Source organism: Cetorhinus maximus, chromosome 6 (assembly GCF_964194155.1).
Source record: "Cetorhinus maximus chromosome 6, sCetMax3.hap1.1, whole genome shotgun sequence".
In the NCBI taxonomy this organism is placed as follows: domain Eukaryota; kingdom Metazoa; phylum Chordata; class Chondrichthyes; order Lamniformes; family Cetorhinidae; genus Cetorhinus; species Cetorhinus maximus.
Genome location: NC_135884.1, coordinates 52353248 through 52370543, shown reverse-complemented (window position 1 = coordinate 52370543; position 17296 = coordinate 52353248). Strand labels below are relative to the sequence as shown.

Below are 17296 nucleotides of genomic sequence, written 5' to 3'. Positions count from 1 at the left end.
TTTCATTCCTCAGTGTAAACATCCTTCATCTTAGCAAACACAAAATTCACCAAGACATTTAAAACAAATGTGCACACTGCAGGAGTGGTCTTCATTGGGACATCCCCCAGGTTGAGCACGCGTACACTGATGATAGTTCATCAACCTTTATCAGTGCTGGACTGTGCTACCTTCCAACCACCATCTGAATAATACCCAACCTCACAGATTTCAAAAAATAACAATCAGAAGGGTATTACCTTTATTGTTTTTAATGGTAAGGTTTTTAAAAGGAGTGTTATTCATTATGCTGCCTCTTCAAGAAAATTTGGACACTTGTTTCTTTTCCTGCTATGCAGCTTTAGAGTTCCCATCTCAGTGGGCTTTTACTTTTCACATCAGTACATTAATTTGGAGCCCACACCCTAAGCCTAGGTTAAGAGTGTTGGTGCAAAATTCTTCAGGAATTCTCCCAAGCAATTGCTGTTACTTCGATGAAGGGCTATGGTAACCCTGAAAAATAAAGCACTGATGATGGCCCAGATTTTGTGGCCAACAGCAAAGGAATGGTGCTGGCTGTTCACCTCAATGACAGCTGTCCACGATGTTTTTGTGGACTTTTGAGTGGTCACTTGCTCCAGTCCAGTGCCTGATCCAGTGTGGTGCCCTCTACAAGGTTTCTGTGGCATCTGTGAGCAGAACAAGAAACAGCGAGGCTCATGAAGCAGTCAGACACGCAAGGCCCAATTTTAACTCTGTAAGTGAATGGGTTTTGAGTGAATTAAAATCTTGCCTGCAGAGACTAAACTAAAAAATTTAAATTATACTCAATTTATATGCAGAAAACAAAGTAAACATTGGGAAAGATAGATGGGATTAAGAAAGAGAGTTAAAATGGCCAAAAATGTAAATAAAGATTTTTTTTAAATCTCCAGCACCAATGAACTTCTGAAGGAATGAAACTCCACATCTGTAAAATTAAATTTTCGTGCTAGAAAGATTGTTGGACAGTAGTTATTATTTACCAAGTTGTTAAAAATTAATTTGTTCCTGAATGCACCAGGACTAACTTTTTCCAACGTCTTTAGTGGGAAACTAGTAGGTACAGCAAATTCACTTCATTGCATTGATTTCATTGTCCAGTCTATCGGTGAGGACTGTAACAGTGCACCCTTTGGAGGAGTGTGTATCTTGGACAGCACCCTCTGGATTTTCACGTAAAAGTGAGCAATGTTAGCCTTGCTGTTATTACCTACTTAAAATCCAGGTTGTTGTTTCTGTGAACTCATTAGAGGTTTACTCAACAGCTGTGCAACCAACCTAGGAGCCGTGATTGTTCTGTCACCTATCTGTGATCCTGAGTATAAAATCTGCGGTGAACTGATCATAACACACATCCATATTAGATGACCACAAATCTCCAATTGGATTAAGACTGTGGGGGAGTCAGTTCCATGCCCTGGTTTGTACCTCAGATCTCGATATTATACAGCAATGCCCAGCACACAACGGAGACTGGTAGCCAGTATTAAATGTATATAAAAAGGGGAGAATGATGCACAGAGCTTGGTTGCCCCAGACCAGAACAAGAAAACTTGGTAATATCTAAGATCACTGAAGCCCGGAACCTACAAAGCACAGGATTAAATTTTAAAAAAAATGGACCATTCAGTTAATATAACAATTCACAGTTAGGGAACTAACAATGTTAGCCTACAAAGGTAAAAAGAAGTCCATCAAATTTACCCAATGAGAATTCTTGAAGTACCCGATGAAATCTCATAGATCCATATGTAATATTCATATAACATTCATTATCCACCTTGTTGCAGGAGAAACAGAAAACCTGAATGCTGCGTGTATCTCAATCACTTTCAGTTGCCTGATTGTTCTTTAGTTTAGCTTTATGAATAACTGTTGTGTCTGTTCCATACCTTTACAGGTTTTATACAGAAATAACAGACAGAGCAGCACAAAGGTGATAGAAACCAATAACACGTCAGTGGAGCTTCTACTTCCCGATGACGCTGACTATATCATTGAAGTAAAGACATTCAGCGATGGTGGTGACGGAATCAGTAGTGCTCAAATCAGAATCCCAAGAATGTCATGTAAGTTTGTTTTTACATTTGATACAGAAACCAATCTTTTGGTTTAGAGAACAGATTCTGTTCTATTCAAAGATGCATTTTGTTCTGGTGCAAATCGATCTGTGTTGCAGTGGTGATCATTATGTAACAATTATGTTATTTAAGAAGTTGGATTTGGAATTGTGTTATAAAACTGTCACTTGAAAAATGAAGAGATGAATATATGCTGTCACTCCCTAATTGAAGTAAGTTTGGTCATTCTGACCCCAGTTTGTAATGTGACACCAATTGATGTTCAGTACTGAGCCTCGATCAGAGAGATAAAAGCAAAGTACTGCAGATGCTGGAGATCTGAAATAAAGGCAGAAAGTGCTGGAAAAACTCAGCCAGTCTGGTAACATCAAGTTAAATATGAAGAGTCTTTCTGTTTTTAGCTCAATCAGAGAGATCTTGGTTGGTGTTGAAAATGGAGGTGTTACATATGTTACAACTAAGACACATTGGCCATAAAATCTCACCCAACGTACACAAGTGAACAACTGTGGAACTTACTGATGTTTAGTTTAAATGGATTAAACCCTCTGTTAAAATAGCAGGTGAAAGATTTTTTTCGAAGGATACATTAAAGATCAAAAAGTGGATCTATGCTTGGAAACAGGGTGTATGGCTGAGGTACTAAATGAGTATTTTGCACCTGTCTTTATGAGGAAAAAGATGCTGCTAAAGTCAAAGTGAAGGAGAAGGTAATTGAGGTGCTGTACGGGCTAAATATTTATAAAGAGGAAGTGTTAGAATGGCTGGCTGTACTTAAAGTTGATAAATCACCAGAACTGGATGGGATCCATCTGAGATGCTGAGGGAAGTCAGGGCAGAAATTGCAGAGTTACTAGCCACAATCTTTCAATCCTCTTTAGATATGGGGGTGGTACCAGCGGACTGGAGAATTACAAATGTTACACCCTTGTTCAAAACAGAGTGTAAGGGCAAATTCAGTAACTACAGGTCAGTCAGTTTAACCTCGTTGGAAAGTTTTTAGAAATAATAATCCAGGACAAAATTAACCGTCACTTGAGTAAGGGTGGATTAATTAAGGAAGGCAAGGAGGGCAAATCAAATTTAACTCACTTGATTACATGTTTTGATGAGATAACAGGGAGGGTTGTCAGGATAATGCAGTCAATATGGTATACATAGATTTTCAAAAGATGTTTGATAAAGTGCCACATAATAGGCTTGCCAGCAAATTTGAGGCCCATGGAATAAAAGGGACAATGGCAATAGGGATACAAAATTGGCTGAATGACAGGAAACAGAGAGTAGTGGTGAACAGTTATTTTTCGGAATGCAGGATGGTATACAGTGGGGTTTCCCAGGGATCAGTACTAGGACCACTGCTTTTCTTGTCATGTATTAATGATCTAGATTTGGGTGTACAGGGCATAATTTCAAAATTTGCATCCTCAGCTGGCACATTGTGCCCAATTCTCCGCAACACGATTTAGAAAGGATAAGATAAGAAAGCTTCAGAGAAGATGAAGAAAGGATTTATGAGAATATTTCCAGGAATGGGGGATTTCAATCATGAGGATAGATTGGAGAAGCTGGGGCTGTTCTCCTTAGCGAAGAGAGGTTGAGAGGAGATTTTAGGTGTTCAAAATCATGAGGGTTCTGGACACAGTATATCAGGCTTGTCCAACCCGTGGCCCATGGGCCAGATTGTGGACTCCGAAGCCGTTCTATGTGAGCTACCGTTCAAAATTCACTTACCTCAAACAGGTAAGTGAAATTGAAGATTTCTGCAAGGGACTGCGCCTCCAATCACAAGCTGTTCCTCTCTCAGATAGGCTTTTATGTTTTTGGTTATCCAGTTTGCTTTGTCTGGTGAACGTTAGCTGCGCCCTTGATATTAACACATTAGTTGGTTCTTGAAACAATAGAGAGAGACCGATTAACTGAACAAACACTGGTGGTTTATTGGAACTAAGAACAGAACATTAACACCATGTGTGCTTCTTCAATCACCTCCAGCTCTAGTCTTACAATTACCCAACAGACCCATGCTGTGTAGCGATTGGTAAATTCAGTCACATGGTCAATTAACTACATTCCCTTAAAGGTGCATAACACTCCACTTTACCACATCCCTCCCCCTTTAAGTGAAACTACAATTGACAAGCTTCACAACGTACCAATTGTTTACATGAATAACTATCTACAAGCCAAGCCTCTCAGGAGGCTTCCTCGGACGTGTCGAGCGTCATAACTCAACAGCTTCAGCTGTTTTTTCCAAGACCCCCTTCTCAGGTGTCAACTGTCCACCAGGCTCTTTGGTGGAAGTGGTCAAGTTTGTGTCTTCGACCCTCTCAGGTCCAACAGGCCCCATTGGTACTTCCAAATTGTGTGACATTTCTTCCACATGCGGTGCAGACTCAAACGCGAACGATGATGGCATTCCTTCTTGTGGGACTGTCTCTCTTTTCCGGAGATGATCCACACAATTATTTGGCAGTTTACTGGTACGTTATAGGAGAGAGGTCCTGGCACGGTACCCACTTCGCCTAATTGCCAATTGGGCCCATCTCCAAAGTTCTTCACGAGAACTGAGTCTCCCATCGTGAAAGTTCTTTCATGATTATGACCATCATGCCTAGTCTCCTGGGTCTCTTGGCTTCTCTCCACCCTCCGCCCCTAAGTTCAGCCTGATAAGAGTTAGATGGGTGTGGAGAGGGCTCTTCATTAGTAATTCAGCAGGGGAATACCGGTGGTCTGGTATGTGAACAGGAACTGTGACAATCTGGTGCTGATGGAATCCCCATCCAGCTTTTTCATCCCAGACTTAAAAGTTTTGGACCGCCTGCTCAGCCAAACCATTAGAAGTTTTTGATATGAGTTATTCGGTTGAGGGTTGTAAACCTGTGGAACTCCCCTTGGTAAATTGCAGTCCCGTTGCCTGACACAAGCATGTCTGACAACCCGTGCACTGCAAAACTCTGTTGCAAACGGTCTGTGCTGGCAGCAGATGTGGGTGACCAGACTTTGTAGACATCCATCCACATGGAGTGGGCGTCTATTAGTAAAAGGAATATCGTGCCCAAGATGGCCCCCACGTAGTTGATGTGGAGGCGCACCCATGGCCGCCCCAGCCATTCCCAGGGGTGCAATGGAGTTAAGGGGGGGTAGCTTTTGTACCTGCTGGCATTGGGGACAACTTTTAACCAGGGCTTCGATGTCCGAGTCCATCCCTGGCCACCACAAGTAACTGCGCGTGAGCATCTTCATCCTACTAATGCCAGGGTGAGCGCTATGTAGTTCGGCCAGTAATGGCCTTTGCCCTCTTAGGGACATGATTGCCCTTGCTCCCCAGAGCAATATGCCATCCTGGCAGGTGATCTCATATCTGCAATTGAAATAGGGCTTCATGTCATCAGGCTTTGGCTCTCCTGACCATCCATTCAAGACCTGTTCCCAGACGTGAGATAAAAGTCGATCTCGGCTTGCCTACTCACGGATTTCTTTGGCCTTGACAGAGGAAGAATCCAAAAAATTAGCACTAAGGCAAGTTCCTGCAGAATTGGAACCTTCATGTTATTATCTGGCAGGGGGAGGCGGCTCAATGCATCATCATGTGCGATCTGGCTTCCTGATCGGTGAATAAAAGTGTATTCGTAAGCAGCCAATATCAGTGCCCATCCCTGGATGCGAGCAGGTGTGATGGGGGGTATCGTCTTATCCCCTCCAAATAATCCCAGCAGAGGCCTGTGTGTGGATATAATGTGAAAATGGTGACAGTGGAGATATTGATGGAATTTCCGAACACCAAACACAACAGACAAGCCGTCCTTCTCAATATGAGAATATCACCACTCTGCGGCACTGAGCGTGCGAGATGTATAACCAACGGCTCATTCGGAGCCATCCGCCATTGGCTGTGAATGTACAGCCCCTACTCCATAAGGGGACACGTTGCAAGTCAAAATCAATCCTTTCTTTGGGTCAAAGTGGACCAATAGGGCTGATGATCTTAAAAATTGCTTTACCTTCAGAAACACATCCTGGTGCGGAGCCTGCCAAATCCATTTATGGTTTTTCTTAAGCAATGCGTATAACGGAGCCTGTACGATTAATAGATTTGGGAGAAATCACCCATAGTAGTTTATCATGCCTAAGAAGGCCTTTAGTTCTATAGTTTCTCTCGGTGCAGGTGCCTCGCGAATAGCCTTGACCTTTTTTTCTACAGGATGTAGGCCCTGCATGTCGACCTTATGGCCCAAGTAAATTACGTCTTTGGCTTGGAAAATACATTTCTTTCGTTTTAAGTGTGAGAAACGTTTCAGCACCTCTTCCAAATTAGCTAAGTGTTTGTCGTCAGTTCGTCCAGTAACTAAGACATCACCCAGATAAACAATGACATGGGGCAGCCCCTGAAGCAGATTTTCCATGGTACGCTGGAAAATAGCACATGCCGATGAGACCCCAAAGGGTAGTCGAGTATATTGATACATCCTCGATGTGTACTGATAGTCATAAATTCCCTAGACCTTCTTCTAACTCTACCTGCTGGTAGGCTGTTTTGAATATGTGATCCCCCCATCCAATTTTCGATATAATTCGTCAATCTTCAGAATCAAGTGTCTATCCAGTTTGGCCACTCTGTTTACAGTTAACTTATAGTCACTGCATAAGCGAACACTTTGGCCTGGCTTCAGTACAGGTACTATGGGTGTCGCCCACTCAGAAAATTGCACTGGTTGTAAGATCACAGAATCACAGAATCACAGTGCAGAAGAGGCCCTTCGGCCCATTGAGTCTGCATCGACACGTGAGAAACACCTGACCTACCTGCATAATCCCATTTACCAGCACTTGGCCCATTGCCTTGAATGTTATGACGTGTCAAGTACTCACCCAGGTACTTTTTAAAGGATGTGAGGCAACCCGCCTCCACCACTCTCCCCAGCAGTGCATTCCAGACCGTCACCACTCTCTGGGTAAAAAAGTTTTTCCTCACATCCCCCCTACACCTCCTGCCCCTCACCTTGAACTTATGTCCCCTCATGACTGACCCTTCAACCAAGAGGAACAGCTGCTCCCTATCCACCCTGTCCATGCCCCTCATAATCTTGTACACCTCGATCAGGTCGCCCCTCAGTCTTCTCTGCTCCAACGAAAACAACCCAAGTCTATCCAACCTCTCTTCATAACTTAAATGTTTCATCCCAGGCAACATCCTGGTGAATCTCCTCTGCACCCCCTCCAGTGCAATCACATCCTTCCTATAATGTGGCGACCAGAACTGCACACAGTACTCCAGCTGTGGCCTCACCAAGGTTCTATAAAACTCCAACATGGCCTCCCTACATTTGTAATCTATGCCTTGATTGATAAAGGCAAGTATCCCATATGCCTTTTTCACCACCCCACTAACATGCCCCTCTGCCTTCAGAGATCTATGGATACACACGCCAAGGTCCCTTTGTTCCTCAGAACTTCCTAGTGCCATACCATTCATTGAATACTTCCTTGTCAAATTACTCCTTCCAAAGTGTATCACCTCACACTTTTCAGGGTTAAATTCCATCTGCCACTTATCTGCCCATTTGACCATCCCATTTATATCTTCCTGTAGCCCAAGACACTCAACCTCACTGTTAACCAGCCGGCCAATCTTTGTGTCATCCGCAAACTTAGTAATCCTACCCCCCACATTGTCATCTATGTCATTTATATAAATGACAAATAATAGGGGACCGAGCACAGATCCCTGTGGTACCCTACTGGACACTGGCTTCCAGTCACTAAAGCATCCTTCTGTCATCACCCTCTGCCTTCTACACCTAAGCCAATTTTGAATCCACCTTATCAAATTACCCTGTATGCCATGTGCATTTGCCTTCTTTATAAGTCTCCCATGTGGGACCTTGTTAAAGGCTTTGCTGAAATATATATATACTACATCAACTGCACTACCCTCATCTACACACCTGGTCACCTCCTCAAAAAATTCAGTCAAACTAGTTAGGTATGACCTCCCTCTGACAAAGCCATGCTGACTATCTCTAATCAAACCTTGCCTCTCCAAGTGGAGATAGATACTCTCCTTCAGAACTTTCTCCAATAGTTTCCCTACCACTGACGTGAGACTCACTGGCCTGTAGTTCCCTGGCTTACCTCTACAACCCTTCTTAAATAGCGGATACTCAACTTTTCCAGCCTGTTTATCTTAATCTCAACCTTGTCCCGTAGTGCATAAGGGACTGGCCTGGCTCTGATAAATCTGGGGGTTGCATTAGGGTCTACGTGGATTTTGACTTGTAGCCCACGAATCCTTCCTAGCTCGTCACTGAAAATGGAAGCATACTTTTGTAATAATTCCTGTAGGTTTCTCGGTCTGATTTGAAAAATATTGGCCCATTGCAATTTAAACTTTTTGAGCCAGTTGCGACCAATTAAACTGGGGCCCACCCCCCAGCTACTACTATAAGGGGTAAATTTTCAGACTGATCCCTATACTGCACCAGGACTTGACATATCCCTTTCACTCTTATTACTTTGCCCATCAATGCTTTTAATTTAGCGTCTGATTCTTCCAAACTTAAAGGATGGACTCCTTTATTCACGTGTCGTAACGTATGTTCTCCTATGACAGATATTGATGCCCCAGTATCAACTTCAATCTTGATGGGTTGTTCGTTGACTCTAATGACTACCTGGATTAGTTCAGTTCTACCCACTTTCAGGTTGTATAATGAATAGATGTCAGATTCTGCTTCCTCTGGTTCTTCAACGAGACACATTTCGCGATTTCTACCTTTGTCTCAGCCTATCTTGACATTATGTGACCATTGCGGTGGCAGAAAAAGCATTCGATATTTCTGAACTGTCAATTGCCTGCAGGCTGCCTGGATGTATTTCTTTCTTTAATGTTGTGGGTTTTCACTGTAGTACTGCTGTTCTTCAATGGTCTGTACATAGTGGGTGTTCCCCGCCTTTCTGCTGAGTCCGACGTTTTCACACGTTTTGTTACCGGCCCTGCCCGCCCTACAAGATGGTCGGCATCATTTTGTGTATCTGTTATTGCCTCTGAGTCTCTAACAGCGCCTTCCATGGCTGTTGCCAACTCTAATGCCTTACTGAAGTCTAGATTGGTTTCAGATAGCAATCGCTTTTGAATAGCATCGTCCCCAATTCTGCATATCAATCGGTCTCTCAACATGTCATTAATTGAAATTCCGAACTCACAATATTCCGTTAATTCCTTTAACGCAGCAACATAGCCAGCAATTGTCTCTCCTGGAAGTCTATTCCTCAAATTGAATTTAAAACACTGCATAGTGACTGAGGGCTTTGGCTTCAGGTGTTTTTTCACAATAGTTACTAACTCATCGAAAGTCTTCTTATCGGGGGTGTTAGGTGACGTGAGGCTGCAGATCAGCCCATACGCTTTGCTACCATGTGGACAGAAGAATCGCCCTCTTCTTGTCCTTCCCCTCATTAGCGGTAAAGGAGAACGCTAGGTGTTCGACGTAATGAGACCAGTCATCAGAAACGGGGTTGAATGGTTCAAGATGCCCAAACAGCGGCATACTCGATGACTAAGGAGACTGCGCTTTCAAACAGCTTTCAATGTAGTGGCGAAGTAACGTAGCTGGCTTACCGGGGCTTTCTTGATTACCGTGAATTGATCCAGTTTACCCTCGTCGCCGGTTTTATGTTTTTGGTTATCAGGTTCGCTTTGTCAGTGAATGCTAGCTGCATCCTTGATACTAACACATTAGTTGGTGCTTGAGACCAAGAGGCAGAGAGACCGATTAACTGAACAAACACTGGTAGTTTATTGGAACTAAGAGCAGAGCACGAACACCACGTGTGCTTCTTCAATCACCTCCAGCTCTAGACATACAGTTACCCAAGTAGCCCACGCTGTGTAGCGATTGGTAAATACAGTCACATGGTCAATTAACGACATTCTCTTAAAGGTGAATAGCACTCCTCTTTACCCCATATGCTCAGCAAATTTGGGAGAGAAACTGCCTCTGACTGGATGAGCAGCGAACACCAGAGGCTGTTAATGTGCTGCAGAGAGAAAGAGGATTGGGGAGAGGAGGGCAGTGGAGAAGAGAGAGAAGGTGCTGCCGGGCCCAGGAGAGCGAGAGAGACTGTAGAGCCTGGGAGAGAGAAGATGCTGCGGGGCCCAAGGCGAAAGAAGGTGCTGCAGGGCCTGGGGAGAGAGAAGGTGCTGTGGGGCGTAGGAGAGAGAGAGAGAGAATGCAGAGCCTGGGAGAGAGAAAAAGGCTGCGGGGCCTGGGTTGGAGCGAAGAGGCTTGCTACGAGGGGTGTGTGTGAGAGTGAGGGAGAGAAAGTGTGTGTGTGTTTATTTGTTTGTGTGTGAGAGAATATTAGTGGATGTATCTGTGAGGGAGAGAGTGCGTGTGTGTATGAGAGAGGGGGAAAGACCGCGTGTGTGTGAGAAAGTGTTAGAGTGTGTGTGTGTGAGGGGGAGAGAGTGAGAGTGTGTGAGTGTGTGTGTGTGTCTATGTGTATGAGAGCGAATGTGTGTGCGAGAGAGAGGGAGAGAGTGAGTCTATGTATGATAGAGGGAGAGTGTGTGTCTGTGTGTGTGTCTGGCTCACTCCCAGAATTTTCCTGTCGGCGATTTGGGGGCGGGGCCCGCTCGCCGACGGGAAAATGATGCGGGATGATGTCGGGAGGAACCCCCAACGTCATCCCGGTCCATTTAAATTTTTAGGAAGGCAAGCGGACAGTGAAATCAGCTCAATTGGACATTGATAGGATCATTAAGCTCATTGAAAGACCTGCCCGTCCAACCTTAAGGCTGGCGGGCAGGCCAGGAGCCCCAGTGGGCTTTTGAAAAAAGATAAAACCTCATCCACTGGCGGGATGAGGTTTCATCTCAGTTTTTAAAAAGTTCATTAAAGTTTCACTCATATTTATTAACATGTCCCGTCTCGTGTGATGGTGTCACATGAGGGGGACATGTTAATAATGTTTTTCTTTCTCTATTTTTAAAGTTTTTTAAACATTCAGCGCTCTCCCTGAGACAGCACTTAGTCTCAGGGAGCTGTGCGCTCTTTCGTGCGCATGTGCGTAAGAGCACACTTTGACAGATGGGGAATCCCTCCCCCCCGTACAGGAAGCGCATTGTGCTTCCTGTCGGGCAGGCCGCAGGGTGGGCCTTAATTGGCCCGCCCACTTAAAATGGCGGCTGGCCCCGTTTCGGCAGCGGAATTCGGCTGCCTGCCCGCCGCTGAGCCGGTGGGGCCCGCCCGCCCATCAAGGTCAAAATTCTGGCCCCAGTCTCAGGATTTTCAGTCACCTTCCTCCCCACACACCAACCCGGTGAGAGTGAGCAATTAGCCAGGGATTAGCCAGGCATACACACTCTCACCCTCTTACACTTAATTGCTCTTTCAAAAAAATAGCAATTTATTGCTTTGACACTGCTTTATTTTTGCTCAGCAAGATGTTTCCTTTCTTCATACTGAACTCTTTTTAAAAAAATTTGTGTATATTTCCAAAATCTGTTGATCGGCCCCTTGAGTGAGAAAAAAATGGAAATGTGGCCCCTGCATCCCCCTCCCACCCCACGCAAAAAGGTTGGACAAGCCTAGAATAAATGGAGAGAAGCTATCCTGTTTGGTGGAAGGGTTGAGAACAAAAGGACACTGATTCAAAATATAGTAATTCGCTAAAGAACCAGGGGTGACATGAGAAAACATTTTTCTATCACACGAGTGGTTAGGTGTGCTGCCCTAGAGTCTGTGGGGAGGCCGATTAAAAGGAAATTGAATAAACACCTGAAGATCAAAAATTTGCAAGGGTATGGAAAAAGGCGGGGGAGTGAACCAAACTGAATAGCTCTTGTAGAGAGCTGCACTCGATGGGCCAAGTAGCCAGCTTCATTACTGTAACCACTCTATGATTCTAAATACAATTGGTTTTATATTGAGTTTGAGGTTTCTGATTCACCATACCTTCTGAATACACAGTTGTTCCAGTCTTGCCACAGTTACACTCAACCTGACACATAAATGGGCCAATGTGGCTTATTATGGGACTAAATGTAAATAGGGTATAAGAAGGAATTAGATGTAATTAATCAAATAATTAAGTATATCAGCTAAACTAAATCTAAACTGTCATTATTAAATACTTTCTAAGTCTTTCTTAATGGTGTCATTTTGTCTGACAGAATGAGGTCAGGTCGAGTGTAACTGTGTATGTCCCTGGGGCTCCATACTAAATTATCTCATTTTTTCTTATCTATATTAATGACTTAACATCTGTGTACGGTTGAATTCATTTGGGCAATGCTATTCTACTCTTCAAAGGAATTGATAACAAGGCTAAGCAGATTATATAACTTAAACAATTGTTGCACAACTACAGACCATATGAAATTGACATCCCCAAATAAGATAAACCAAGAGATTTTTTTGTTGCACACAAGCTGGTAGACTGTCATGCCAGAAGTTAATTCTTCTTGAATACTTTATATTCTTTCTCAAGATGTAGACATTACTAGCAAAGCCAACATTGTTGCTCACCCTAAGTTGCCCTGCGAAGGTGTTGGTGACTCATCTTCTGGAAGCACTGTCAGTTTGGTAGTAGCTGAGCGCCTAACATCTTCAGGTGATAGGTGGGTCAGAGTCCCACAATAGGCCTGGCTGGGTAAGGATGGCAGGCATCTTTTCCGAAGGAACATTAGTAAATGGCATTTATAACAATTCAGCTCACCTCTTTCTTAGGCAGTCCCCCGAGATCAAGGATCTCACTTACTTCCCTTACGGCTTGATGGGTTCTGAGATAACTAATAAGACCAGTGCCCAATCTGCAGATTCTGCCACATGCAGGGCAGGTGGTGCTTTGAGGGTCAGGTAGATGAGTTGTTGGGAGGTTTGTGCGCTCTCTCTGATGCCTCAACTTTGCCTTTGCATGTTTCCAACAAAACCATTCAATGTACAGACTCGAAACATTAACTGTGTTCCTCTCCGCAGATGCTGTCAGACCTGCTGAGTTTTTCCAGGTATTTTTGTTTTTGTTTTGGATTTCCAGCATCCGCAGTTTTTTGCTTTTATCATTCAATGTGTTCACTGCCTTCCTGAATGAACCTTCTTCATTTTAGTCAGTAACAAGCAAGGGACTCCCGTGAGTTGGTGGGGATGTTTGACCTCTTCAGGGATGCTTTGAGGACATCCTGAAAGCATTTTCCTTGTCCTCCTGGGAGTCGCCTGCCACAACCGAGTTCTGCAGTTATTTCGGAGTCTGGTGTTAAGTGTACGAATGACATGTCTTGTCCAATGGAGCTGGTTTTGAGTGATTAGTGCCTCGATGGCAAGCAAGTTGACTTGGGAGAAGATGCTGCTATTAGACTATCTTTCTTGCCACCAGATTTGGAGGATCCTGTGAAAGCACGGCTGGTGGTGTTTCTCCAATGCTTTGAGGTGCCTTCTGTATGTTGTCCAAGTCACTGAAGCATACAGGAGCATGGAGATTACTGCTGAGCCATAAACCATGACCTTAGTCTCAGGTTTGAGATACTGATCCTCAACTACTCTTTTCTTCAGTTGGCCAAAGGTTGAGCTGGCCCATTGGAGGTGATGATAAATTTTGTCATCTATGTCTGCCTATCTCAGTGAAGATTGGGGTCAAACAAGGCTGTGTCATTGCACCAACTCTCTTCATCTTCCTTGCTGCAATACTGCACCTCACTCCAGCAAATTACCCACAGGCAATGCCAAGTGTGCTAAGAATTACACTAACAAACAATTTAAGATTATCAGCCTGGCTTGTAATGTGGCTCACCTATGCTTTCAAGAAGCTACATATATTCTGATACAAGGACTTGTCCTCTGCAGGCAAATGGAAAGTGTCTAGGCATTGTGCCTTTTTTGGATTAAACAAAAGCATGGGGGTCAATAGTTCCCTGGTGCATTCTCCATGGCAATGCCTCAACCAATCAGAGTATACACCAACCAGTTATCACCCTTTTCTCATGCAGTAAAATTGTTGCTCGCTTTGAAATTTGGAATTCTTGTGTCTGTCCTGATGAGTGCAAGACAAAAAACATTAACAGCAGGTCAAGTAACATAACCATTGCACTACTGCACCCCATTGAATAGCTGAGCAAAATTTTTAGTCATGTCCTTCAACTAGCTCCAAGACAGAGGGACAAGAGGCCAAATGGTAACTAATATTATTTTGAAATGGTTTGCGATATTTAATTAATTACATTAATTAATTAATGTTCAGTAGATTTGGCTGATCAAACTCAGATCCAGACCAGATGTAAAAGCTAAACCTAAAGTAATTTGCATGTCTAATATTTATGCAGTACAAAAATATAATCAGGTATAATCAAAAATATAATCATAACTCTTCTACTTATCTTAAAAATAAACTGTACATAAATATTCCGTTAAAATGACCAATGTCAAAAAGCAAATTAAGTTGCAGCTTCATTTAACAAAACTAAGAAAACTATATAATTGAATTTTCAGTACCTCATTGCTTTTATGCCCACTCTACCTTATCTACTTGAAAGGAATTATTAGGCCAGATCTTCTGCTCCCAATATCAGCAAATGTATTGTGGGCCACAAGGGGACCACAAGCTCCGGGAACCGACTTACGCTTGAAGCTGGAACTTGCTGTTATTGAGAAATGGCTCTATGGGAGCCCACATTGGTGATTTCACTGGGACCTATCAGCATACAAACTTGGGCTGTTTGCCCAGTACTTAAATTTAGGGCTGCTCCTAGCAGGAATGCAGCCTTTTAAATGAGGCGTGTCAAAGCACTTCCGCATCCCGGACACCACTCACACCTCCCGCCCCTCACCCCGGCACTGCTTAACCCTTCCCCTGCCCTCTGCACCCCGAGCACTTCTCCAAAATCGTGGGACCGAGGAGCCAGGACAAGAGAGGTGGTGGTAAGCAGAGCCAGGTGGTAGGGGGTAGAGGTGGGGAGTTGGTCTAGAATTAAAAGTTGAAAGAAGAAATGCTTGTAAACACTTAAAATGCTCAAAGCACCTGTAAACTTATAAACACAGCACCTACCACAACTGCTGGGCCCCAAGGGGCATACTTTCCTCCAGTGACCTCAAAGGAGATGTGGCTTTGCTGCAACTGCACACGCCACTAGCCCTCTGGAGCATTTTCAACGATTACCTCGTGCTGCAGCCAGGAGAGGAAGTTCCGGCTGCTCCAACCTAAAAAGGCACACTGCATATCCTACCAACGCGATATGGCCATGCAAGATGGCCACTGATACCCGTCTGTGTGCACGCACTGGTCCACACATGCGCAGAAATTCGATGATGTGCACACAACAGTTTACCCAGCACATCGCCAACTCATTTTGCTTTCTAGCTCAGTTATTGCAACACGGTCTTAGTTTGTGGACTCCATAGATCCCACACATCATTTAGTCGGCTGGTTGCTCGGAATATCTAGCGCTCAAGCATTTATTGACACTTGGGGAAAGTGTTACAGTATTCTGGGACAATCAAGAATCTTCATCTCACTTTAATAATTCCTTTCATCTCGCAATTACTAAGCACTGTGAATGTATGATGCTAAATATTCAGTGATCCGAAAGATTTAGTCAAGACAGGAAAGAAAACTGTTGCAATGTTGTACTGAGCTCACTAATTATAGCAGTTTAGCAAAGGGGCAGAATCCTGCCTTAAAACGTCTGTATATTTTGTCACGTTCTCAAATCTCTTCAGTTCAAGTACGATCAATTAATTAATGACATTGCAGAAATTAATATGATTTTGCATAGTTCTGACAGCCACTTTATTTTGATGCATGGTACATAGTTCTTGAAAGTAAATAAGCTGGGTTCATGTCACACATTGCCCCCTATAAAGATGGCAACTGCGCATACAATTGTGCATGCATAGCATCAGCAGCAAACACAGCCCAAAAAGGTAACAGCCACTTTCAAACACCAGTCAGTGGCATACACCTCTGCTTCGCTGCTGACCAGAAGGCCTGGGCCATTGTTTCTTTGAAGAGGAATTATACAAAATAAAATATAAATATTTTAAAGTTCATTTTTTTTATTGAGTTTAAACATGCAGCTAGAGAATTGCTGAACAGAACAAACACAACACTTGTGTAATAGTAGCAACAGCTTGGCTAAATGTAAGCTTAGCTTTAATGGAATGTTCAGTTCAATTTTTAGCCTCACAGCAATGGAATTTCTGAGGTGATTGAAATAAACGTTTCTCTAATGCAGCTGACCAGTTGTCTTGTGACCCATTTACACATGCATCCACACTAAACTGCCATGGTTAGCTCAGGATGTTAGTGATGTCCAGTTGAATTGATTTTCTGATTGTGTGATCAGGGATACAATAAGTTTTGCTCAAGGTTTTCTTGATCGTATGGCAGTGTTCATTTTGCAGTACACTCGGCCTGAAATGCTGTTGTGTCACTTGTGATGCCATGTCTTGCACATCGCATCATGGGGTAAATTTTCAATCAGTTGAGTGAAAATTAGGCAGGTACCAGGCAGTCAGTACCATCCAAACTTGGAAGTCGAATATTGCTGCCCATGTGCCATTATCATTGTGGTATTGGAGCCGTGTGCAAATAAAGAAACTGGAGTTATCAACAATTTAACAGGAAATTCTGAATTAGAAAGAAATGCTGGAATTATATTTCCATGTCAGGATTTAACGTCCCAGGGGTGGGTGGGCAGGGTCAGGCTGTGAAATAGTGCGAGATGACGACAGGAGAGTGTCCTGACATCATCGCGCACACATGTGATACCTCACTCGGCGGGTGCATGCAGCAGCTGGAACCACGCCCGCCGACAATTAAGCAGGCAATTAAGCACATTAAGGAGGCAATTGAAAGTGATTTTTCGTGACCTGTCCACTTTTATGGTTGATGGATGGGCCAATCGACCAAGCGGCCTTTATATTTTTGCTCAAACTTCGATCCAGGGTAGGATGAAATCTCCGTGAAGAAACAAAAATGAAAAGAGATATCTGGGGACTGTTTTTTTATGAGGTATGCTTTCAGATGCTTGATTGTGCTGCATGGACATATTTTGCAGCATTTTTGTTGTTTTGTTTACTCTGTTGAGGTCTGCAGCTCCCTGGGGCAGCTCCCTGCTTTCCGGGAGCTCACTGGAAGTGCTCACCAGCACCCATGGTGACATCGCCGCCCACCCTCTTTCCACCCCCACTGGCAGTGCT

At 43.7% G+C, this 17296-nt stretch overlaps 1 protein-coding gene and 1 long non-coding RNA gene across 6 annotated transcripts in view; one reads left to right on the top strand and one right to left on the bottom strand.

Moving 5' to 3' along the window:
- The window catches only part of LOC144681763 (contactin-4-like), a 1677954-nt gene that overhangs the window by 1558946 nt on the left and 101712 nt on the right, over positions 1–17296 (top strand). For all 4 annotated transcript variants that reach the window (XM_078543733.1, XM_078543732.1, XM_078543731.1 and 1 more), the window contains exon 22: positions 1922–2090. In XM_078543733.1, coding sequence (XP_078399859.1) covers positions 1922–2090 — 169 coding nt within the window. The remainder of the gene's footprint in view (positions 1–1921; positions 2091–17296) is intronic.
- Positions 236–15342, bottom strand: LOC144681766 (uncharacterized). Of its 2 annotated transcripts, XR_013576847.1 has the most exons (3): positions 15144–15342; positions 3837–3993; positions 236–734 (listed from the first exon to the last, which is right to left on the bottom strand). It is a non-coding gene; the product is annotated as an uncharacterized LOC144681766 (long non-coding RNA). The 2 variants fall into 2 exon arrangements; XR_013576846.1 differs by lacking the exon at positions 3837–3993.